Source organism: Talpa occidentalis, unplaced genomic scaffold (assembly GCF_014898055.3).
Source record: "Talpa occidentalis isolate TD23 unplaced genomic scaffold, MPIMG_talOcc4v2.1 talOcc4.14, whole genome shotgun sequence".
Classification (NCBI taxonomy): Eukaryota; Metazoa; Chordata; class Mammalia; order Eulipotyphla; family Talpidae; genus Talpa; species Talpa occidentalis.
Genome location: NW_023601433.1, coordinates 26927094 through 26952158, shown reverse-complemented (window position 1 = coordinate 26952158; position 25065 = coordinate 26927094). Strand labels below are relative to the sequence as shown.

The window sequence follows — 25065 nt, the reverse complement described above, 5'->3', positions numbered from 1 at the left end:
TAATATTCCACTCTCTAATGTTTAATTGTTGAGCGAATCAAGGGGCAAGCTCAGGTTGGGGAGCTGAGCCACTTCAAAGACTCCAAACCACATTCAGGGATGTTAGAGACAGTTGTCACCTTTGTTTCTGAGGTGAGTACATTTAAATTGAAATAAGCTTTCATGTAGTTTCCACCTGAGTCTTCCGCTCCCAACCCTGCAAATGTCACATTTTTTTTACTTCTCTTTCTCCCTCTTTGTCTCTCACTCTCTCCCTTTTCAATCTGCCCTCTGTCCTAACCTCTCTCTCTCCCAACACCCCTCACTCCTTTCACCCCACTTTACAGCAGAGAAGGCAATCAGAGTTTGATGTTCCCTCAAGAATCCTTTGCTGGAGCACAAGATTCCTGATGCCAAGAAGGTATAGGATTTACCCTGCCTGCATCTGAGAGACAAGGAGAGGAGGGGATCCCAGCAGAGCAGAGAAATAGCTAATCCCTCCTTTCCCAGGGACAGAAGACAAGGACCCAGCATGCTATTCTGTGTCCAGGAGCATCGGCCCATCCTCATTGTGCTGTGACCCGGACACTGATGGCCATGATGTGTGACACCAACCCAGCCTGTGGGAGTTCAGTGACGGTACTGCTTGTTGACTGGGGAAATAAGAAGAGGGCAGCACAAGGTTTGAAAAAATAATTACTGGTGGAATATGAGGAGATTAACTTCTCTTCAGGAATTGGCTCTCACCAGATCCCATCTGAGGATATGAGGTGGGAAAACCCATCAGCTGCCATGTGCAAGCTAGGGAACCTGGACAGTGGGCATTTTCATTCATTTCCAGTCCAAATGCCTGAGGACAATGGCACATGTGATGTGAATTTCAGCACTGGGCAGAGAATGAGGTAAAATGATCCAGCTCCAGCAGTGAGACAAGGGAAAGAGATGAATTGTTAGAAACGCGAGTGTCGGACAGGACACTGGCACACACGCAGAACAATTACGGCGACTCTGGGCGCTGCAGGCCCACTCTCGCTGACATCACAGTGACTCTTCCTCCTGAGGCGCTGGGGCTAGGTCCTGGCCAGAACAATCATGTTCAGATCTAAAACTGAGAAAGTTCTGGTGAGGTGGAAATATTTGTCTCATGAGGGCCTCTGGGCCGAAACCTACCTTCATTTATACACTTGAACATTCCAAGTCAAATCATGTCTACGTCTAAACGTGTCTTTATGAAGATTTTTAACAGGCACTCCAGCAAGAACTGGAATTGCCTCATGCAAATGAGGACTCATGCCTCCTGCCTCCCCAGAAATGTTGGGGATTCCTGAGGAAGGGGACATGCCCACCAGAAATCTTTCCTTGAAGGAAAAGGAGCCTTTTGTGAAACAGCCTTCACGAGTAAGGAGTCAGCACACTGCGGGATACTTCAGGAAAGGAATCCATGGATGGAAGGGGAGGATCCCACACATCGCAGATGCAACTAAAATTCTTTCCTGTTTGGTTTCTTTGGATATGAGGTCACCTAGTGAGATATTAAAGGAAAAGGTCCATGTACTTTATCCTGAGTCCTCAGCAACATTTTCACCTTCTTTAGCTGCTCCTCTGTTTTATTTATTACATATTTACTATATTTGCATATTTATTTCTATTTATTATTTTCGTGCATCATTGCTCGTGTTTGCACAGCATTGGTTTCTCTGCTCAGGTGATCTCCCTGAAGTTCTATTACAAAACCTGACTGTGGCCATCACCATATTCCCTTTTACTCTTCCCCCACCTATTTTGACAGATGCCCCAAACAGACTGATGGATCAAAAAGTTGTGATATATATTGAAACAAGAACAGACACACGGACCAATGGAACTGAATAAAAAATCCTGAAATAAACCCACAGATTTATGGTCAACTAATCTTTGACAAAGGAGCAAAGAATATGCATGGGAGCAAAGAAAGTTTGTTCAATAAATGCTGCTGGGAAAACTGGGTCACTACATGCAAAAGAATGAAGCTTGACCACTACCTCACACCATGCACAAAAAACCAACTCAAAATAGATTAAAGAACTAGACATAAGACCTGAAACCATAAAATATGTAGAAGGAAATATAGGTGAAACACTACACAACATGCACCTCAAAGACATCTTTACAGACGCATCACCCAAAGCACTGATAGTGAAGGCAAAGATAAAAAGCTGGGACTACATCAAATTAAAGAGCTTCTGCACAGCAAAAGAGACAATAACCAAAACAAAGAGAAACCCCACTGACTTGGAGAACATTTTTGCACACAACACTAATGATAAAGGACTGATCACAAAAATCTACAAAGAGCTGATGAGACTCAACAAAAACAAAGAAAATAATCCAATCAAAAAATGGGCAGAAGAGCTAAAAAGAAACTTCTCCAAAGAGGAAATGCAAATGGCCAACAGGCATATGAAAAAATGTTCAACATCACTTGTCATCAGGGAAATGCAAATCAAAACCACCACACCAGTGAGAATGGCACATATTAAAAAAACTAGCAACAACAAATGTTGGCGAGGTTGTGGAGAAAAAGGAACTCTCCTGCACTGTTGGTGGGAGTGCAAACTGGTCCAACCACTATGAAGAGCTGTGTGGAGATTTCTTGACCTACTAAACATAGAGCATCCTTGTGATCCAGCAGTTCCACTCCTAGGTATTTACACAAAACACAGAAACATTAATTCCAAAGGACACCTGCACCCCTATGTTTATAGCAGCACTATTTACAACAGCTAAGCTATGGAAACAACCCAAATGCCCAAAATCTTGATCCAGATGACTGAATCAAGAAGATGTGGTACATATACACAATGGATTATTACTCAGCAATCAAAAAAGATAAACACATGCAGTTTGCAGCAACATGGATGGAGCTGGAAGGGATCATGCTCAGCGAAATAAGCCAGAAAGAAAAAGTAAAATACTGGGTGGTCTAACTCATAGCAGGAATTTAGAAAACATAAATAAGAGAACAGGAAAAAGACCAATTAATACGAAGTAAAAATCAAAGTCAAGAAGAAACTATAAACCAGAGATACACTACGGGGAGGAAGGTGGGGAGAGGAAGGACTAGGGTCAAAATAAGGGAAGGGTTCAATTCCATGGGGAATATAACCAAAATGAAAATGAATACATTATGCAAAAATGAAAAATGATGTAAGAATTATATAAAATAAAAAAGTAAAAAAAAAATAAAACAAAAAGTGGTGATACATGTACAAAATAGAATACTACTCTGTGATTTAAAAAAAAGTGAACTCAGGCCATTTGTGGCAACATGGATGGAGCTGTAAGGGGCTATGACAAGCGAAAAAGAAGAAAAAAGAGAAACATCGATTGATTTCATTTATATGTGGAAATGAGAGGCACTGCCCAAAAGGTCAAGAGAAGACACAATTTGCAAGCTCATCGTAGATTTGCAGCAACAGCCTCTCTCCTATCAGCAACAATGTGCGGAAGAGGAGGCACCAAGAAAGGCCACACTGACTCTGCAGGGCAGACCTGAGTGAACAAGGAGACGTGGTGCTGAACAACTGAGTCCAGACTGGGCTGCACAGGCGTGGGAGACCAGAGCATGTAAAGTGCGGATATACATGACAACTGGGAAAACTGGCCCCAACATGTATTTCCCTGTCTCCATTAGGACATTTGAAGAATTAGGATAAAGAGACCCAAAAAAATGCTGTTTTTTCCCAAAGCAATAAAAGAGTGGCTGTTTTCATTTTGGTGTCAGGGGATGACAATGGAGCTGCTGTGGGAACCACATTGCCAAGGCCATGTGTGTTAAGGTCCCTCTGCACAGGCTGGGGCAGCATCTTCAGAACAGGGCGGGAGCCTGTGAGCACAGGGCAGGTTCTGGCCTCCCTTCCCCTTGCACTTGCACACCGTGGAAAGTGCCAGGCCTCCTAAATAAAGGACAGTGATGAGCAGCCTCCTCCTCAGGTGGAGCCACTGGGTCATGGAGACTCAACACCAGGGAAGTGATCAGAGACCCCTGGGCCAGAGTCCTGAGGACAGAGATAAGGAGAATGGGCTCAACCCAGTATTGTTGGCCCCAGGATACAACACAAATGTGACACCTGATGACACTCCAGCAAGGGAAATGTTGATCCAGTGTCCCAGAACCTGGAAACTGAGGGAGACTCAGAAAGCTGGAAAGAGGAAAACAAATCCTGGTGAGTTCAGTGCTGGCCCAGGTAAGCCTAGGGTGGAAGACATGGAGGGTCAAGACAGATGTCCCTGGGGTCCGTTCCCTGGGGTCCTTGCTTGTGCCCTGAGTGACTAGAGAGTGGAGAATGTCAGATCATGATGGACATACCCTAAGATCTCTGGGTTTGACTTCCCCAAAACTCTCTTGTCCTCTACTCCTGTCTCACAAGAGAGGATCCTCCAAAAATATCTGTTCAGTATCTGTTTTCTGCTTACCCGACTCTTACTTGTTCCTGCACTCTAGATTCCTCTGCACCCTAGCATGGCAACACTGCACTGAGTCAGGACAGACTGAGCCTGTGGCAGTGCCAGAGCCCCCGGGGGTGTCCCTGTGCTTTCAGCACAGACTCATGACTGCTCCTTGACTGAGAATCTGGGACAATTCCATGCTCTGAGGAGTGTGGAAAAGACAGGGTTCAAGGCTGTCCGAAAGCCCCAATCACTCTTTTTCCGATGATGAAAACCAAAGGTGGTTACTTCTCACTTCCCTTCACCTCGCACTCTTTCTTCTCAAAGGCCTCTATGTCCCACGTGTGTGCAGTGGGCTGACACTGTGACGTGAGACTGAGATCTGGTTCATTTCCCGGTCCTGATAAAAAGAACTATTGGGGTACAACAGAAGTGTGACTCTGTTTGTGAATTACACTAGGAGCTATCAGAGGGAAGCAGCTCCTAGAACTGAATCAGGCCAGGCTGAACCACACCAGTAACCTTCCCCCATCCAGGCCCTTGCTGCCCCCTGCTGGGCAGCATATGGTATGACTCAAGTGCCAGATAAGGCTGCTGAGTGTAGTTGAAAATCTCAGCTTTGTCGATTCTTTTCCATTCCTATTTCTCTCTTCTAGATCAATACAAGGTTCCCCCATTTCCTTTTCATCCCTATAGTCCTCTGTCCCTTTTCCCTGGGTCTCCTCCTGAATGAAATATGTCCTGCCACACGGTGAGCTAAGACTCTGCCCTTCCACCTGCCCCAGTAGGTGTTTCCTCTTTAGTGTGTAGAGGAGGGATTCTCTAGTCAGCCATGAAGACACCTTGGATGGAAATGAAAGCATGTCATGTAACAAGTTTCATTAAAAAAAAATTGTGAGATGCAGACTAAAGAAGTCTGTTTTTCAAAATGGTGAAATGAAATATTTGGCAGAAGGAGACGGAGCTCAGTAGGTTTGAATGACCCAGTGGGGAGCAGCAGGTAAAATCCGTTTTGGAGGCTATGGAGGGAGGGGCTGGAGCGAGGTGGGGTATTTCTAACACACCAGCCCTGGGGCCCTCATTTCAAGACTATCTGTCACATGAGACCTTTGATGTGCTGATGCAACCAATTGTTATGTTTGTGGACACTTTCAAGATCCCTCTTTATTTTCCTGCCTTGTGATTTGTTACCAAATGTCAACTGAAGAACATTGTTCCCTGAGCTTAGTTTACATTCCATTCTTGGTCCTCAGTCCCCACCACACAAACCCAGAAGTAGGAGTAGACTCACTCTGGTCAATGTGGATGAAATTGAATGAAAATATAATCATGGCTGCTGCATATTAACTCCCAACAAGTTACATTGCAGGTGCAGTTGTGTCGTAACTGTACGCAATATATCAGGGAATGGGGAATAGAGAAAACCACAAAACTGGAAACAAGAATGAATTATGACAAGTATTAACTCTCTTTGTCCTGAGCAAGTCCAACCCCAAGTCCCGAGATTTTTTTCAGTCTGAAGTACCACTTTTTTAAGGAACAAATAAGATTTATTTTTATTTATTTATGCATACATCTGGGCTGTAGACCAGAGATGTGGGGAGGGAGAGGATGCACCAGAGGCAGAGTGGGGAGCAAAACAGGTGGATCTACTCAATATGTTGCTGACGGGAACGTGGGTGGGCCAGTAGAGTTCTGCTCTCCATGTGGGTTAGCTCCCTGCCTGGGGATGGACTCATGCTGCAGTGGTTGCCCATAGCTTGATAGTGCTGAGACTTAACCTCTAGAGCCACCAGGGTGGCCCTGAATTATCACCTTTTAATCTCACTACCAGTACTGGACCAGCAGGCCCCCATGCCATGCTCAAGTTTCCACAATCAACAAGATCAATGACTGGAGGATCCTATTCATTCATCCTCTAGCTACTGTGTTTGAACACACATATTTGAAAATAAATCCCATTGCCTCTTAAAGGAATTTGTGGACTGGCATGCAAGGCCGAGACCCAGGAGAGGCCCTATTCTCTCCCCACTCTCTTGAAAACATCAAGAATCTCGGACAGATTCCTGGAAATGTGAGAACACATGGGGTTTTCCACAACAGGGATTACAGAAAATGCTAGACTTTCTGAACAGAGACTCACATCCAGTATGCAGAACATCCTGTGGGCAAAACACACCGGGAACAGCGTTACACTTGTTGTCGTTTTTGGAGTCAGTGGGTTTGGAGTGCGGGGCCCTTGGGTTCACTCTGGGAAAGGTTTTGTTAGGGGGAAAAGGATGTCCTAAAGCTAATTCCATAAGGCTTTGTGGACTCCAACCCCACCCCAGGTCAAAGCCAAAGACACTGGGAACTCCAAATCCCATCACCACCAAAGGGAAGGTGGCTGGGACCTGAGGGTGGGGTTAAGCAGCCAGGTTGGTATAAAGCCAGACACAACATGTGGGCTTTGGAGGAGTTCCCCCATTTTGGCTCTCAGCCAGCTTACAGCATCCGGCCAGCTCTGAGAGTGCTTTTTGGGTTTCCAGGTTATCGTATTTGGTAGGACGCATTAAAAACTTTATTTCCCTATTTTCTCCATAAGTTGTACATTTTCCTTACTTCCTTTTTCCCTTGTAAATAAACCTTTTATTAACCTTTTTTGTATGCCTGTAGTAGAGTATTAACAATTCCCTTTTAAAAGAACGGTGAGAACCCACAGCCAGGCAACCCGTTCAATATAGGGCTGCCCTGAAACAGTTTCACCAGAGCTCCTGTTTCTGCAACACACAGCAAGTTTCCCAGGCGAGTTTCTCCATGAGACAGAGATGTTAGTTATATTTAAAGGGAAGGTTTATTAGGGAAGGGATAAAACAGCTAAAGACATTTGCACAGACACAAGCGGGCAGGAACAGCTGCCCCAGAAGGGACAGTTTGCTAAGAGGGTCCTGCATGGTTGCAGGTGGGCAGCGTTGAGGAGAACGGCCTCCCCTGAAGGAGGCCAGTGAAGAGAAGACCCGGCATGATACAGGTCATGGACAGCCAGAAAGCTGCTGCCCTACAGAGGAGAGAGTTGGTGAAGAGAGAAACCTGCATAGTCACATGCGGGGAGTAGGAAAGCGACCCTGAGCCTGTGCAGAAACGGCACTGATATAGTCCTTTTCTCTTTGGGAGGGGCTCACTCCTCCTTGGAGTGGCCTGTTACTTGTTGATGTTGGAAATCTGGGCAAAACTACAAAGGGATCAGAGATTCCAAAATGGGCCCAATCTCCATTTCTTTACCCTCAAGTCTGCACTACACTCCCTAGAGCAGTCTGATCCTGCTTGGCTCTTATGCCTTAGGATAAGGCACTGGTGACTGAGGGGCTGACATCTATAGCTGGGTTAATGGTCATGTTTTTTTCCTCTACCCCCACCTCCTTGTAGGTCAGGTTCTGGTCTTGGGATGCCTCCATTCCAGGCTTTCTATTCTTGTCCTCCATCACACTGGCACGTGGCTGGGACACAGGAATTGTTCCAGCAACTCAGGCAGTAGAGACCCAGCTCCACTCGGGAGAACACTCCAGCTCCATACCAAGTGTTTTTTGTCACTGCAGAAATGGAAAGTGTAGGATGGGGGCGGAGCAACATGGCGGCGAGGAGACGCTGCGAGTAAGATCTCCCATTAAAAAAAAGTTAATAGGGAGGAAAAGCGGCAGGTCCCAGTGAGAACTGAGACACGGAAGATAAACGGGTGACTCCAGCAAACTGCCCGAAGAAGAAAGTTGCCATAAAAGAGGACGAGAAGGGAGGGAAGCGCAGAACCCTGCTCCCCTCCCCCGCCACAGAGGCGGCACTATCCGACCGGGCAGAGAGGAGGAAACAACAAACCAAAAACGGCCACAAGAAAAACGGACACAGCAAGCGGGACTGTGAGTGGAAGGAACTATTGCAGCCCCACAACCCGTGAACGGGAGCTGAGGCGAACCCTGCAGGATCCGCCGCGGAGGTGAGCTCAGGCGCCATTAAAGAGAGCCCCGCCCAGGAGGAGACCAGCCCCAGCACAAGGCCCCGCCGCCCGGTAAGCCTGCGCGGAAAGTGGCGCGGATCCAGACCGGATCGCGCTGCCCAGGTCCCCGCGCCTGCGACCTAGGCTTGCGGGGAGACGGCGGAGGCCCCTCCCTGAGTGAGCAGGAACAAGGCGCCCAGGCAGGGGAGCGGGATTCAAAAGGCGCCATTCCCGCGCCACTGATCTGGGCTACAGCCCGCGTCCTGGAACTGAGGGCTTTGGAACTGAGACCCGGGCACGAAATTAGGGGCGTGGGTTCCCCACGACGGTGGGGCACAAGGCAAGACACAGCACCCAAAAGCCGTTGAGGTGTACCCTAACCATCCCTCGCTCTGCTCCCTGTCCCACAGGGTGAAAATCAGCTCCCCAAAGGGCTCTAGGAGAAGATCTCTGGCGCCACCTACGACTTGACCCCAGCACAGGCTACTGAAGGAGCTAAGTGCCAGCTGGGAGTTAGCCCACACCTGGCTCCTTCCGAACAAGTAGTCTGAGCCCACAGGGAGAGCGAGCACCCACAGCCAGGGCAGACCAGGCACGCAGAAGAGTGTGCCTGAGACCAGACGCGCAGGGAGTGTGTCCCACATCACCATTTTAAGAACAGGGACATTTCTTCAGTAAAGACTACCTGCAGAAGGCTTCTCAGGAGCCAAGGCTGCTTGAACTGACAGATGACTCCTGGAAGAACCAGAGGGGAAACAGAGAAGCCCACCCAAGATGCCGCCAGTCCCAACAACAACAGTGTCCCAACGCATACGGCAAATTAGAAACAGACAGTAGGGAGGAGAAGAACCACACGCAACCTAGCAACTCTCCAGAGAAAAGCACACCACAAAAAGAAGCCAGCCCCAGATTGCAAGACAATAACTTGGAAGAATTTCTGAGCCTTCCAGAAAGAGAATTTAAAATTGCCGTGATTAAAAAACTGACAGAAGTCATAAAGGAAAACAATGAAAGGGAAAAATAACACGATCAGAAGAATGCATTGATCCCTAGAGAGGAAAACAATGGTCAGAAGAAAGAAATTGAGTCCTAAAGAGGGAAGTAAAAGAAATGCAGGAGATCAAAGAATTAATGGAAAACTAAAGATTCTGGGAAAAGCAATGAAAGCAGAATAGATGAAATGGAAGAACGAATAAGTAATCTTGAAGACACAGAAATAAAAAGAACCAAAACAAAAGAAAGAGAAGTACGAAGGAAAAAGAACGAAGAAAGACTTCGGGAACTATCTGACTCCATGAGGAAAGGAAATATAAGAGTTATAGGAATACCAGAAGGAGAGGAGAGAGATGTAGGAACAGAGAAAATATTCAAAGATAATTGAAGAGAACTTCCCAATGTGAAGAGGAGCTGAAAATTGATATACAAGAAGCAAAAGAACACCAAACTTCCACGACGAAAGGAAAAATACAGCAAGACACATAATAGTAAAGCTCCCAAGAATCCAGGACAAGGAAAAAATAATGAAGCTGGCAAGAGGGAAGAAACAGATAACATTCAAAGGAAAACCAATCAGGCTGACATCAGACTTCTCCGAAGAAACACTACGGGCAAGGAGAGAGTGGAGGGACATAGTCAACAGACTCCAAGAAAACAGATGCCAACCAAGAATACTCTATCCCGCAAAGCTCTCCTTCCTCTTTGAAGAAAGAATATGGACCTTCCCAGACAAACAGAAACTCCGGAATTTCATTGCAACTAAACCCCCACTCCAAAAAATACTACAAGGAGTCTAAAGCCAGAACCTCAGAGGGACGAATAACAATGAAAGAAGGCCAAAAAAAAAAAAAGTTATTAAAAGAATAAATAAATAAAATCAAAGGAAAGACAAACACAATGGCAAATACAGATGTTAACATATCAATATTAACTCTAAATGTAAATGGACTAAACTCTTCAATAAAAAGACACAGAGTGGCAGCCTGGATTAAGAAACAAAACCCAACCTTTTGCTGTCTCCAGGAAACACATTTAGCTACAAAAGATAAAAATAGGCTCAAAGTTAAAGGATGGAAAACAATCCTACAAGCAAATGGACCAAAAAAGAAAGCAGGAACAGCTATACTTATATCAGATAAACAGATTTCAAACTCAAAAAGATAAAAAGAGACCCAATGGTCACTACATTATGATCAAGGGGACAATACTTCAAGAAGAAATAACACTCATTAACATATACTCACCAAACGAAGGAGCACCAAAATATATCAGACAACTGTTGTCCTCTCTGAAAACAGACATCAGAGAAAACACATACGTAGTGGGAGACTTCAACACACCACTATCAACAATGGATAGATCAACAAGACAAAAAATAAGTAAAGAAACCAAAGCTCTAAATAAGGACCTAGAGCAATTAGGCTTAACAGACATCTATAGAACACTAAACCCCAAAAAAACGGAGTACACATTTTTCTCAAGCGCACACGGATCATTCTCCAGGATCGATCACATACTGGGGCACAAGACAAACATCAACAGATACACCAAGATTGAAATCATATCAACCATCTTTTCTGACCATGAAGGCATCAAACTAGAAATAAACCATAAAAAGAAGGCAAGGAACTTTCCTACCTCATGGAGATTAAAAACCACACTACTGGAAGACCATTGGACTAATGAGGAGATCAAAGAAGAAATTAAAAAATTTTTTGAATTGAACGACAAGGAGGACACTAATATCCTAAATGTATGGGATGCAGCAAAAGCAGTAATAAGAGGAAAATATATAGCAATAGAAGCTCACATCAAGAAACAAGAAAGAACGCAAAGAAACAACCTAATCTCGAAGCTCAAAGATCTAGAAAAAGAAAACAAAAAAACCCCAAAACCAGTAGAAGAAAAGAAATAATAAAAACCAAAGCAGAAATAAATGAAATTGAAACTAAAAAACAATCCAAAAGATCAATGAAACCAAGAGCTGGTTTTTGAAAAAATCAATAAAATAGACAAACCCCTAGCCAGGCTCACAAAGGAAAAAAGGGAGAAAGCACAAATAAACAGGATCATCAATGAAAGAGGAGAAATCACAACGGACACAGCAGAAATCAAAGAATAATCAGTAACTACTATGAACAGTTATATGGAAACAAGTTTAACAATCTAGAGGAGATGGACAAATTCCTACAACTCTACAATCACCCAAAGCTAGATAAAGAAGAAATAGAACACCTAAACAGACCAATTACAATTAGCGAAATTGAAATGGTAATAAAAAACCTCCAAAAACAAAAGCCCAGGACCTGATGGATTTACAAATGAATTCTACCAAACATTCAGAGACGAATTAGTGCCTATCCTTCACAAACTCTTCCAAAAAATTGAGAAGGAAGGGACAATACCAAACACGTTCTATGAAGCCAACATTACCTAATACCAAAACGAAAAAGGACAACACAAAAAAGGAAAACTACAGGCCAATCTCCCTAATGAACACTGATGCAAAAATCCTCAATAAAATTTTAGCTATCAGAATCCAACAATGTATCCATAAGATAATTCACCACGACCAAGTTGGATTCATTCCAGGGGCACAAGGATGGTTTAACATCCGAAAATCAATCAACGTTATCCAACACATCAACAAAAAGAAATATAAAAACCATATGATAATATCAATAGATGCTGAGAAAGCTTTCGACAAAGTGCAACACCCATTCATGATAAAAGCCCTTGAAATTCTTGGGATACAAGGAACATACCTCAACATCATAAAGGCCATCTATGACAAGCCAACAGCCAGTATCATTCTCAATGGTGAAAAGCTGAAAGCAATTCCATTAAGATCTGGAACAAGACAAGGATGTCCACTCTCACCATTGCTTTTCAATATAATACTGGAAGTCCTAGCCAGGGCAATAAGACAAGAGAAAGACATCCAAGGAATCCAAATAGGAAAAGAAGAAGTCAAACTATCACTATTTGCAGACGATATGATATTATACATAGAGAACCCCAAAAACTCCACAGAAAAGCTAATTCAACTCATCAATCAGTTCAGTAAAGTGGCAGGATACAAAATCAACACGCAAAAGTCAGTAGCCTTCCTATACACAAACAATAAATCTGAAGAAGAAGAAATCAAAAAGACCATCCCTTTTGTTATTGAAACAAAAAAAATCAAATATTTGGGAATAAATCTAACAAAAGAGGTAAGGACCTATACAAAGAAAACTATAAAACACTGTTAAAAGAAATAGAAGAAGACACAAAGAAATGGAGAGACATCCCCTGCTCATGGATTGGAAGAATAAACATTATTAAAATGGCCATCCTACCAAAAGCAATATACAGATTCAATGCTATTCCAATCAAAATTTCAATGTCATTCTTCAAAGAAATAGAACAATTATTGATGAAATTCATATGGAATCACCAAAAACCCCGAATAGCCAAAGCTCTCCTGAAAAAAAAAGAAGGGAATGGAGGCATCAGACTCCCAGACTTCAAACTATACTACAAAGCCATAATCATCAAAACTGCATGGTATTGGAACAAGAACAGACATACAGACCAATGGAATCGAATAGAAAATCCAGAAATAAACCCACAGATTTATGGTCAACTAATCTTTGACAAAGGAGCAAAGACTATGCATTGGAGCAAAGAAAGTTTGTTCAATAAATGGTGCTGGGAAAACTGGGTCGCTACATGCAAAAGAATGAAGCTTGACCACCACCTCACACCATACACAAAAATCAACTCAAAATGGATTAAAGAACTAGACATAAGACCTGAAACCATAAAATATATAGAAGGAAATATAGGCGAAACACTACGTGATTTGCACATCAAAGACATCTTTACAGACACATCACCCAAAGCAGTGATAGTGAAGGCAAAGATAAACAGATGGGACTACATCAAATTAAAGAGCTTCTGCACAGCAAAAGAGACAATAAAAAAACAAAGAGAAACCCCACCAACTGGGAGAACATTTTTGCACCCAACACTAATGATAAAGGACTGATCACAAAAATCTGCAAAGAGCTGATGAGACTCAACAACAACAAAGAAAATAATCCAGTCAAAAAATGGGCAGAAGAGCTTAAAAGAAACTTCTCTGAAGAGGAAATGCAAATGGCCAACAGGCATATGAAAAAATGTTCAACATCACTTGTCATCAGGGAAATGCAAATCAAAACTACCATGAGATACCATCTTACACCAGTGAGAATGGCACATATTAAAAAAACTAGCAACAACAAATGTTGGCGAGGGTGTGGAGAAAAAGGAACTCTTCTGCACTGTTGGTGGGAGTGCAAACTGGTCCAACCACTGTGGAAAGCTGTATGGAGATTTCTGGACCTACTAAACATAGAGCTTCCATATGATCCAGCAATTCCACTCCTAGGTATTTACCCAAAGGACACAGAAACATCAATTCCAAAGAACACCTGCACCCCTATGTTTATAGCAGCACTGTTTACAATAGCTAAGCTTTGGAAACAACCCAAATGCCCAAAGTAGATGACTGGATCAAGAAGATGTGGTACATATATACCATGGAATATTACTCAGCATTCAAAAAAGATAAACACACGCAATTTGCAGCAACATGGATGGCGCTGGAAGGGATCATGCTCAGCGAAATAAGCCAAAAAGAAAAAGAAAAATACCGGATGGTCTCACTCATAGCAGGAATCTAGAAAACTTAAATAAGGGACCAGGAAAATGAATAACTATAAGAAAGTGAAAATCAAAATCAACAAAAAACTATGAACCAGAGACACTTTTAGGGGGCGGGGGTGGGAGGGGAGGGATTGGGGTCAGAATGGGGGGGCTGCAATTGTATGGGGAATATAACAATAAAATTTATTAAAAAAAAAAAAAAAGAAATGGAAAGTGTAGTATGTTCTAAGATTAATCATCATTATGGAGAAAAGCTATCATTGCAGTCATAAAATAAGACAGGATCTTTGTGGATTGTGTTATGGAAAGGAAGGAAGCAAATACAACTTATGTCTCGAGGCCATCTGTGTGGATCCACCAAGCCCCCTTGTTCTTGGGATTGTGTCTGGCACCCAAAGTTGCTGCTGGTTAAGCTAAAGTAGTGTGAGGCTGGGGCCTCTCACCTGGACAAAAGTTTGGTATGAGGAACATACTGGGAAACCAGTACCTGCTGAAAACATCAGGCAGACACTATGGCCACATTACCATAAGCAGCTAGACCACCTTGACAGGAAGTTCAGTGTGAACAGGGACTAGAGATAGGAAGTTTTGATCAGCAACAACAATGGAAAGCACAAGCAACAACCCCTATTCACTCTCCCAAGCTTGTGCCAGACTATTATGCAGCCCCAATCCACATCCCCGCCAAGGACATTACTCCACATACTTGCCCACCTTCCCTGAATCTGATACCAAATAAATGAGTGACTGGCCAGGATATTGGCACAGTATCTCCAGACATGTAGTCCCCTGGGCCTTTCTCTCTCTCTGTCTCACTAGTTAGACTTTGAGTTATTGTCCCTCTGTCCCCTCCAGCTCCCAAGATTGATGCCCCATGAGGTGACACACATGGGTGATGCCCCATCTGCACAGGGTGGGGGAAGCATCTACTGTGCAATGTGGAGGCTGTGAGCACAGGGCAGGTTCTTGTCTCACTTCCCCATGAATTTGCACCACTGTGATAATAAAAACTACTACTGTATGAGCCACAATAATACTCAGCCTCATCCTCAGGCTTGAGACCAGAGATGGTCAAGGTGGCCGTGTTGCCTGACCTGGAGCCAGAGAAGCGATCAGGAATCCCTGAGGGCTGGGAACTGATATCATAAATGAGGACCTTGGGTGTCTTGCCATGGAGCTGCTAGTACCAGGACACATGATTATAACCCCCAATGTCATTGCTGGTCCCAGCACAGGAGATGGTGACTGACTGTCCCAGAGTCCCAGACACTGAGGAAGGCTGAGTCAGAGCAGACTGGGCCCAGGAACCTGAAAAGAGGAAAAACACACGCAGGTGAATTCAATCTGGGCCCAGGTGAGCCTGAGCAGGAGATAAAGGGTCAGCTGTGATGTGTTCAGTGTCCCTTCCCTGAAGGCCTCACCTGTGGCCTGAGTGAGGAGGGTGAGGAGGAGCACAGTCCAGGCCATGCTGGAGACAAGCCAAGGTCTCTGCCTTCTGATGCCCCAACCTGGGGCTGGCTCCCCCAGATGTCTCTTATCCCCTCCCCGTGCCTAAGACGAGGGAGGGGCCTCTATGCAAATCTGCTTCCTTAGTGCTAGATTCAAGTCCTAGGTCACAGATGTGTTCATTTCAACTTTCTTGCATTTTCTTCCATGTCACCACTTCCACAGTTAAAATAAACCAACCTCCCCAAACCTGGACATGAAATCACAGAAACTTTCACATATTTGTCTCCTTCTCTCTTTAAAATTTGTAAGACTATTCTTTATTTCGCTCTTTTTTTTACTGTGTGGGTTTAAAACTGATTTATTTTTCAAATGAAAAGTACCAATTTATGGTTCAGGTTCCATCTGGGATGTAGAGAGCATGCAACGTCATTTCTTCTCTGAATGCAGCTATAAACCTAGAACATGCAGGGAGTGGCTATTATAAAGGGAATCAGAAATGTCACTGGAAAATGAAACCTGCATTTAAAGGGACAGCAAATGGCCTCCCCCATGGCGCAGCAGTTGAGCGCTGGGTTGCGAAGATGCCCGCAGCCTTTGAAGTGCCGGTTCGATCCCCAGCTGCTCCATGGCCACAGGAGGAGGGTCCCACATGGCGCGCAGACCTCTCCTGCCGCCCGCTGCTCCCCTCAGCAGTGTACTTTGGTCCTTCTGCCTGCTCTGCTCCCCGCTCTGTCTCTGGTGAATTCTCTCACCCTCCCACTTCTGACTGTACCCAGTGCTTGCTTAAATAAATAAATAAACAAACAAACAAATAAATCTTAAAAAAAAAATAAAATAAAGGACAGCAAACCAGAAACAGTTTCCTGTTTTTCCTTTTGTTCCATGGTCTGAGTTTGAAATAACACTGCTGTTTTAGGATATCTGAGTCCTGCTTCGTCCTAGGAAAATCTCAGAGGTAAACATTCATGGGACTTCATCCACTTCAGGATCAACCACAGCAATGAAGGTCCCCAAAACCCAGTCCCTTGCTGTCCCCTGGTGACCACTGAGGGTGCAGCCCAAGTCCTGTGGATGCAGCAGAGCTTTAGCAGGACATCCCTGCCCTGTCCTCTCTCAGCTCCTGCTCTTCCCTCACATTTGTAAGAGAAATCTGCCTCCTAGTGCCCTCCAAGTAGTTCTCCCTTTTCCTTCAGCTTTTGAAACAAACAACTAAACAAAAAGTGGAAAAGAGAAACAATTACATGACTTCTGAAGTTAGCCCATTTTGAAATAAGCACACAGGAGATATCTATAGAAAGGACGCAGTATTCCAGAAAACCAGTAAACAAATGAAAGCTATGATATAAACAATCATATTTAAAAAATCAAACTACTAGGCCTCCCCGGGGGCACAGCGGTTGAACACTGGGTTGCGAAGCTGCCCGCAGCCTCTACAATGCCGGTTCGATCCCCCGCTGCCAGGCCAGGGTCCCACATGGTGCTTGCAGACCTCTCCTGCCGCCTGCTGCTCGCCTCAGCAGTGCATTTTTTGTCAGTCTGCCTGTTCTGTTCCCCGCTCTGGCTCTGGTGAATTCTCTCACCCTCTCACGCTTCTGACTGTACCCAGTGCGTGTATAAATAAAAATTTTAAATCTTAAAAAAAAAAAGAATACAGCGCCTGCTGTTTGGCTAGACTTTTTCCACGAGGGGTAGGATAACTTCGGGTGATTGATTTGGGAACTATAGTCTTTGTCTTTTCTGTATAGCACACTAATTACATTGCAGTTTCTTTTCAACAAAGGTTTTATATGTTTTTTAATGTGGCGGATGGCAGGACATATTTAGAGCAGGCAGATTTGGGTGTTCTGCAGTGCCCCTCTCCCTGTCCTATAACAGATTGGGTGACACAGCAGGACAACCCTGATTCAGTTTCTGAGGAGAGTACATTAAAATCAAAATAATTTTTCAAATAATTTCTCCCTGAGTCTTCTCCCACCCCAGAGTTAATGTTGTATTTGTGTTCCTTCACTCTCTGTCTCTCTCTCTTTCTCTCTGTCTGTCTGTCTGTCTCTCTCTCTCTCTCTCTCTCTCTCTATCTCGATCTTCACTCCATCCTTCGTGTTCTCTACCACACCCCTGACTCCACTCACCCCACCTTAGAGCAGAGGAGGGGAACAGAGTCTGATCTTCCCCCATGTATCCCTTCCTGGAAAAAGATTCCTGATGCCAAGAAGACAGAGGAGTTACCCTCCCTGCATCTCAATGATAAGGCGAAGAGGAGATCCCAACCTAGCAGAAAAAAGCTAATCCCTCCATTCCCAGGGACAGAAGACAGGGATGGGACCTCTCAATCTCCCCTTAGGGTGGGCACACACAATCTGTTCCACTCTCTGCTTTGGCCTGAGATGAGCCTGGGGTGCTTACATATATGCAGAGAAGGCACTGAGTAGAGACAATGGACTTGACAGCTTTCCCCAATTGTTGACTAAGGAGAAAGAAGCTCTTAGAACCTGCTACAAGCCAGGTATCTCTATGTTAGCTGCGGACATTGCAGTCCCCAAACCAGGCTACACATCAGTGTCATCATTCAGTCAGTTACAATATGTTGCTTTGGCTAAAATGTCTGAAGAAAACAGCCCTCCCAGAGCACCTTCGATGGATGAGCAAACACGCCATTGGAGTGAAGCTTCTCAAACACACAGAAGAGCATGAGGGTGTGGGATGTGATGTCAGGACAGGGAGAAATGGGGAGGGTGAGTTTGGCAAAACCACACCAGTTAGATAATATCACATAATGTTATGCTGGTTCAGATGAGCATCAACAAACCAAGTGGTACGAGAAGGTGGACACTGAAAGGTAGGACTCAATTCTGTTTCATGCTGTTCCCTCGGCAACATTTGCAGAGCTTTTTCACAAGTGGTTTCGACCATGGATTGAAAATCTGCTTTTGATATAATTTTTAAGACCCACCCCAAGTTCACCCTAGAAAACACTTACACCTCGAATTTGAAAAGAAGGTGTAATTTTTTTTCTAACCAACAATATGGAAAAGGTGAGCAAACCATTCCCCATTGATTAGGTGACATTAAATGGCGCAGGTGACAGGATGGGTTCCTAGGATGACATTACGTGATATGAGACTCCGTCTTAGCCAGGAGCAGAAAGGACAGTAGAAACCACAGTGACTCAAGCAGGTGCATAGGCCAGTGCTGAGAGCAAATCTTAGGTTGCGGATCTATGTCCTGTGAACGTAGAGCACTGCAGGTAAAAGCTCTGGCTGTGCCAGGACCAACAGTGCTCATCAGCTTGACCTCAGGCAAGTCCATAGCTGGTCGAGGATCCCTGCTGCATACCTGAGTCTGGGACTCGAACTGGGACTCCTGAGGGCACAGAACTGACAGCACCATCAGAAAATCACATCCCACACCCTTGTGCTGACACTGTGGGACCAGGAGGTAGGATTAGAAATCTTGTGTGGATGCCTCACCCAGAGCAGACAATGTGACATCTGTCTCATGTGACACACGTAGACACTTTGTAAATGTCCCACTGATGGCCACACAGTCAAGGAGCATTGTGTAAGATGTGCAAGGACAACCAGACAGAAGCCCTTTGGCCACCTGGCTAGTCTCCATGGAGACACACCCACTACAGACAGGGGCAGCCTCTGCCAGCCTCACATACACAAGGGGGAGGGCCCAGAAGGTATTCTGTGTCCAGGAGCAACAGCCTGTCCCCATGTGCTGTGACCTGGCTACTGATGAGCCACTGATGTGTGACACCGACCAGCTGGGGGACGTCAGTGTGACTGGGAAATTAAGAAGGTTGGCTACAAAAGATTAGAAAAAATAATGAAGGGTAGGTTAGGAGGAGAATGACTTCTCATCGGGAATTGCCTCCCATCAGATCCTTGTTTCCTGATGTAGGAAATCCATCTGCAAGCTAGGGAGCCTGGACAGAGGTGTTTTCATTCACTTCCAGTCCAAGTGCCTGAGAACCAGCACACATGTGATGTGAATTTCAGCATTGGGAAGAGAATGAGGTGAAATAACCAAGCCCCAGCAGTGAGACTAGGAGAAACAATAAATTGCTCCTTCCCCTACCTTGTCCAATCAAACGCTCCCAGGCTGGAAGTTGTCCACGCAGTTGACTTTACTGAGTCCACCAGTACAAACGCTAGTCTCAAGCAGGACACTGGCACAGACCCAGAACAATCCTGGTGAGTCCAGGTGCTGCAGGCACACTCTTGCTCACATCACAGTGACTCTTCCTCCTGAGGTGCTGGGGCTGGGTCCTGGCCAGAACATGTCACGTTCAGAAGTAAAAGTGGGAAAGTTCTGGTGGAATGGACAGAGTTAGTCATGGCCCGGTGCCTCTGGTGCTGAAACCTACCTTCATTCAGATGTTTGACTGTTCTTGGTCAAACTACACGTCTATATATGAACGCTTCATTATGATGAATTGTAACAGACGCTCCAGCAAGAAGTGGGATTGGCTCAGGATGAGCAAAAAAAATGTTGGGGATTCCTGAAGAAGGGGGCATGCCCACCAGATATCTCATCCCTTGGAGGAAAAAGGATCCTTTTGGGAAACAGCCCTTCCAAGTGGGAAAGGAATCCAGCATGGAGAGGGAAGATTCCACACACCGCAGATGCAACTAAACCTCCCCCTGTTCAGTTTCTCTGGATATGGGGTCACCTAGAGGGATATTAAAAGAAAAGGTCCATGTAGTTAATCCTCAGGTCTCAGCAACATATTCCCCTTCCTCAGCTCCTCTTCTCTCAGCAGCAATGTGCAGAAGAGTAAGCACCAACAGATGCCGCACTCACTCAGCAGCGCAGACCTAAGTAAAGAAGGAGATGTTGTGCTGGACAACTGAGTCCAGGCTGGGCTGCACAGGCATAAGAGACCAGAGCATGTAAAGTGAGGATATACTTGAAAACTGGGAAAACTGGCCCCAACATGTGTCTCCCTGTCTCTTCTAGTTTAGTTATTGGGAGAAGCTGCATATTCTGGGACTTGGACCCAGAGAAGAAGAAAAAGCTGCTTTTATTGTGAAACAATAGACCAGAGGATGTTTGCTTTGAACACTGGGGAGGAAAATGGAGCTGCTGTGGGAACCATGTTCTCAAGACCCTTGTGTGATGTCCCCTCTGCACAGGCTGCTGAAGCACCTTCACAACAAGGAGGGAGCCTATGAGCAGGGGCACGTTCTGGTCTCACCTCCCCATGAGCTTGCATCCTGTGGAAGGTGCCAGGCCTCCTAAATGAGGGACAGTGATGATCAGCCTCTTCCTCAGTTGGAGCCACTGAGAGTCAGGGATGATCATTACCAGAGAAGTGATCAGGGATCCTGGGGGCAGAGTCCTGACAGCAGAGATAAGGAGACTGGGCTCAGCCCAGACACTGTACACCACAGGTGTGATACCCGATGTCACTTCCAACAAGGGAGATGGTCAATGAGTGTCCCAGAGTCTGGACATTGCGAGAGGCTCCAAAAAGAGAGTCTGGGCCTGGGAAACTGGAAAGAGGGAAACACACTCAGGGATCCTCAGTGGTGGGAAAAGTTGAGCCTGGGGTAGAAGAGAAATTGTCAGCACTCATGTCCTTAGGGTCACTTCCTGGGGGCCTCACTTGTCCCCTGAGAGAAGAGGGAGTGGAGAGAGGAGCACAGATCATGATGGATATAACCCAGGACATGGGCCTGAATTCCCCAAACCCTCTTCTCAACTACCCCATCTCAGAGGGATGTACTCACTCTATTATCCCAGAATGGCTTTTTCCTACACCCTAGTCCTTCATCTAAGGATGGTAGAGCTCAACTGAAGTGCTGGCCCTCTGAGCTGTACTTTCTGAGTCAGGACAGACTGAGTCTGTGGCAGTGCCAGACACCATGGGGGTGTCCCTTTTCTTCCACCACAGACTCATGGCAGCTCCTAACTGAGGATCTGGGACAATTTCATGCTCTGAAGAGTGTAGAAAACACAGGGTTCAAGGCTGTCCGAGGAGCTCCAATCACTCATTTTCTGATGCTGAAACCCAAGGGTGATTACTTCTTGTTTCTCTTTACCTCTCCCTCGTTCTTCTCAAAAGCCTCTATGCCCCATGTGTGTGCAGTGGGCTGACACTGTGACCTGAGACTGAGACCTGGTTCATTGATTGTTTCATAAAGAAAGAACTGTTGGGGTACAAAAGAATTGTGACCCTATTTCTGAATGATAATAGGGGGCTGCTGAGAGAAGCAGCTCCTAAACTGAATCTGGTCCATTAACAAACCAGTAATCTCCCCCAACTCAGGCTTTTGCATGCCCCAGTGGCCCAGGTTCTGTAACACAATCAGCAGGGAAGACAGTTGAGTGGAGTTGAAATCAGTTTTGTCCTTTCTCCTTTCATCACTTTTCTCCTTCCTGTTCAATACAGAATGCTGTTTCTCTCGATTCCTTTTCCCTTTATCTTTTCCTGACTGAAATGTGTCCTGCCATACTGGTGTTTCAATACAGCACTTCACGATCATTCTACCTGACCCAGGAGGTGTTTCTTCCTGAGTGTGTGGCCCTGAGGGTTTCTCAAGTCAGTAATGAAGAGACAATGGGTGGGAAATAAAATGAAGTTGCAATGTTCCATCAAAAAAAAAAATAAATAAAGTTATGAAGAGGAGACCAAAGAGGACTATTTCCTTAAATGGTAAAAGAACATATGCTGCAAAATAAGAGGGAGTTGGATTTAAATGACCCAATGGGGAGCAGGAGGTGAACTCCAGGTTTGGAGGATGTGGAGGGAGGGGCTGGAGTGAGGCGGTGCTGTCCTAGCTCCAGTCCTCAGGTCCCTCGTTTCAAGTCTGTCTGTCAAATGGAACATTTGTTGTGCTGACTGCAAGTAATTGTTATGCTTGGGGACATTTTCAAGACCCTCTTTCTCTTTTATGCCTTAATATTTGTTACCAAAATGTCAGCTGAAGAACGTTGTTCCCTGAATATTCATCACATTTCTTTACACTCTTCAGTCCCCAAATCACAAATCTCAGTAGTAGGAGTAGACTCACTCTGGACACTGTGGGTGAAACTGAATGAAAATATAATCATGTTTTTGCATATTAACTCCACACAAGTTATACTGTGTGTATTCCTGTGTTATATGTAATATAGCAATGAATGGGAAATAGAGAAAAACACAAATTTTTAGTAAGAATGAAACATGGTAAGTGTCAGCTGCCTTTGGCCTGAAGAAGTCCAATCCTGGGCCTCCCTGGTGGTACAGGGGTTAAAGTCCCAGTGCTATCTTGCTATTGCCAGCCACTCCAGCACTAGTTCAATCCCCAGTCAGGGAGCTAACACACAAGGCACAGCAGACCTCTGCTTTCTCACCTGCTGCTCCTCTCAGCAGTGTATTTCAGTAGATCCACCTGTTCTGCTCCGCATACTTTCTCTGGTGAACCCTCTTACTCCCCACACGCAACTATGGCCTACACCCCAGTTCTTGTATGCATAAATTAATAAAAATATTTTAAAAATTAAAAAAAGGAAGTCCAATCTCAACTCCACAGATGTTCCACCCTGAAGTGTCATATGTTAATCTCGCTGCCAATGCTGGACCTGCACCTCCCTGTGCCAAGATGAAGGCTCCACAGTCAACAGGAACAAAGACTGTGGAGGATCCGACTCACTCATGCTCTAGCTACAGTTTCCTTCCCACTGCTCACTTTTAAGAACCATACTAGTCACCTTTAAGAAAAACTGGAACCTTTTCAGGGCAGAGACACATGAGAGGTTTTGTACCTCTCCAAGCTCTTTGAAAAATTAAGAGACTTGGACAGATTCCCAGACATTCTAGAACAGTCATGTGTGGTTACTGGAACAGGGTTGCAGAAAATGATATTCTTTCTCCACAAACACTCACATCCTGTCGGCAGAAAATACCGGCAGCAGCACCACACTGACACGTGGCTGGGACAAGGGACATGTTCCAGCATCCCCAGCAGCAGAGAACCGGCTCCACGTAGGAGAACAGCCTGAGCTCTATGCCATGATTCTCCCGTCACTGAAGGAATGGAAAGTGCAGTACATTCTAGATCAGTCATTAATGTAGAGAAATAAAAAATCATTGCACCCTGAAAATAAGACAGCATCATTGTGGATTTTACTAAGGAGAAGAGAGGAGCTAAGAGAGAACTGAATTGCCAAGGCCACGTGCATGAAGACCCATCTGCACGGGTTGGGGAAGCAACTTCTGTGAAACAGGGAGGCCGTGAGGACAGGGCAGGTTCTTGTCTCACTTCCCCATGAACTTGCACCACTGTGATAAGTACCACCACTCCGGTATGAGCCACAGTAATACTCAGCCTCATCCTCAGGCTTGAGACCAGAGATGGTCAAGGTGGCCGTGTTGCCTGACTTGGAGCCAGAGAAGCGATCAGGGATCCCTGAGGGCCGGGAACTTACTCTATAAATCAGGAGCTTGGGTGTCTTGCCAGGGAGCTGCTGGTACCAGGACACATCGTTATAACCCCCAATGTCGTTGCTGGTCCCAGCACAGGAGATGGTGACTGACTGTCCCAGAGCCCCAGACACTGAGGAAGGCTGAGTCAGAGCAGACTGGGCCCAGGAACCTGAAAAGAGGAAAAACATACACTAGTGAGTTCGGTCTGAGCCCAGGTGAGCTGAGCAGATAAGGGTCAGCCGTGATGTGTTCAGTGTCCCTTCCCTGGAGGTCTCACCTGTGGCCTGAGTGAGGAGGGTGAGGAGGAGCACAGTCCAGGCCATGCTGGAGACAAGCCAAGGTCTCTGTCTTCTGATGCCCCAACCTGGGCCTGGCTCCCCCAGATGTCTCTTATCCCCAGCCCTGCCTAAGAGGAGGAAGAGGGTCTCTATGCAAATCTGCTTCCTGCTTCTTAGATTCAAGGGCCAGGTCACAGATGAGATCATTTGAATTTTCTTGCCTTTTCTTCCATTTTGCTCCACAGGCAAGATAAACCAACCTCCCCAAGCCTGGACATGACATCACAAAACCTTTGTGATACTCTCTGTCCCTCTCTCTTTAAAATTTCTAAGACTATTGTTTAATTCGCTCTTTCTTTTTTTTATTCCCAGGGATTAAATCTGATTCAAATTTCAAATAAATGGTACAATTATAAGGTTTGGTTCATGTGGAATGTAAATAGCATGCAACACCTTTTCTCCTCTGAATGCAGCTAAAAGCATTAGCTCATGCAGGGAGCAGTTATTTGAGTCCCTTGTAAAGGGAATCATAGAAGGTTCTAGGGAGAGAGACCTGCATTTGAAGTTATAGCCAAGCAGCAATTAGTTTCACCCTTTTCTTGTTGCATTCCATGGTCTGAGCTCAAAATAACTCAGCAGATTTGGGACATCTGAGTCTGCTTCTTCCTAGGAAAAGCTCAGAGGTAAAGAGTTCCTGGGACTTCATGCAGTTCTGGATAAATCACAGCAATGAAGGTTCGTCCACACAGGCCCTTGCTGCCCCCTGGTGGCCGCAGATGGTGCAGCCCAAGACCCATGGATGCAGAGCCTGGGAGCTGGAAATTCCTGCCCTGTCCTCTCAGCTCCTGGCCCTTCCC

General features: G+C 45.3%; 1 gene segment (V, D, J or C); it reads right to left on the bottom strand.

Annotated features, from left to right (window-relative positions):
* Positions 1 to 15245: 15245 nt before the first annotated feature.
* LOC119244051 (immunoglobulin lambda variable 2-14-like) lies at positions 15246 to 24253 on the bottom strand. The segment is given in 3 exon segments: positions 15246 to 15373; positions 23767 to 24099; positions 24208 to 24253. Coding segments are annotated over 3 exon segments (507 nt in total).
* Between the last annotated feature and the right edge of the window lie 812 nt (positions 24254 to 25065).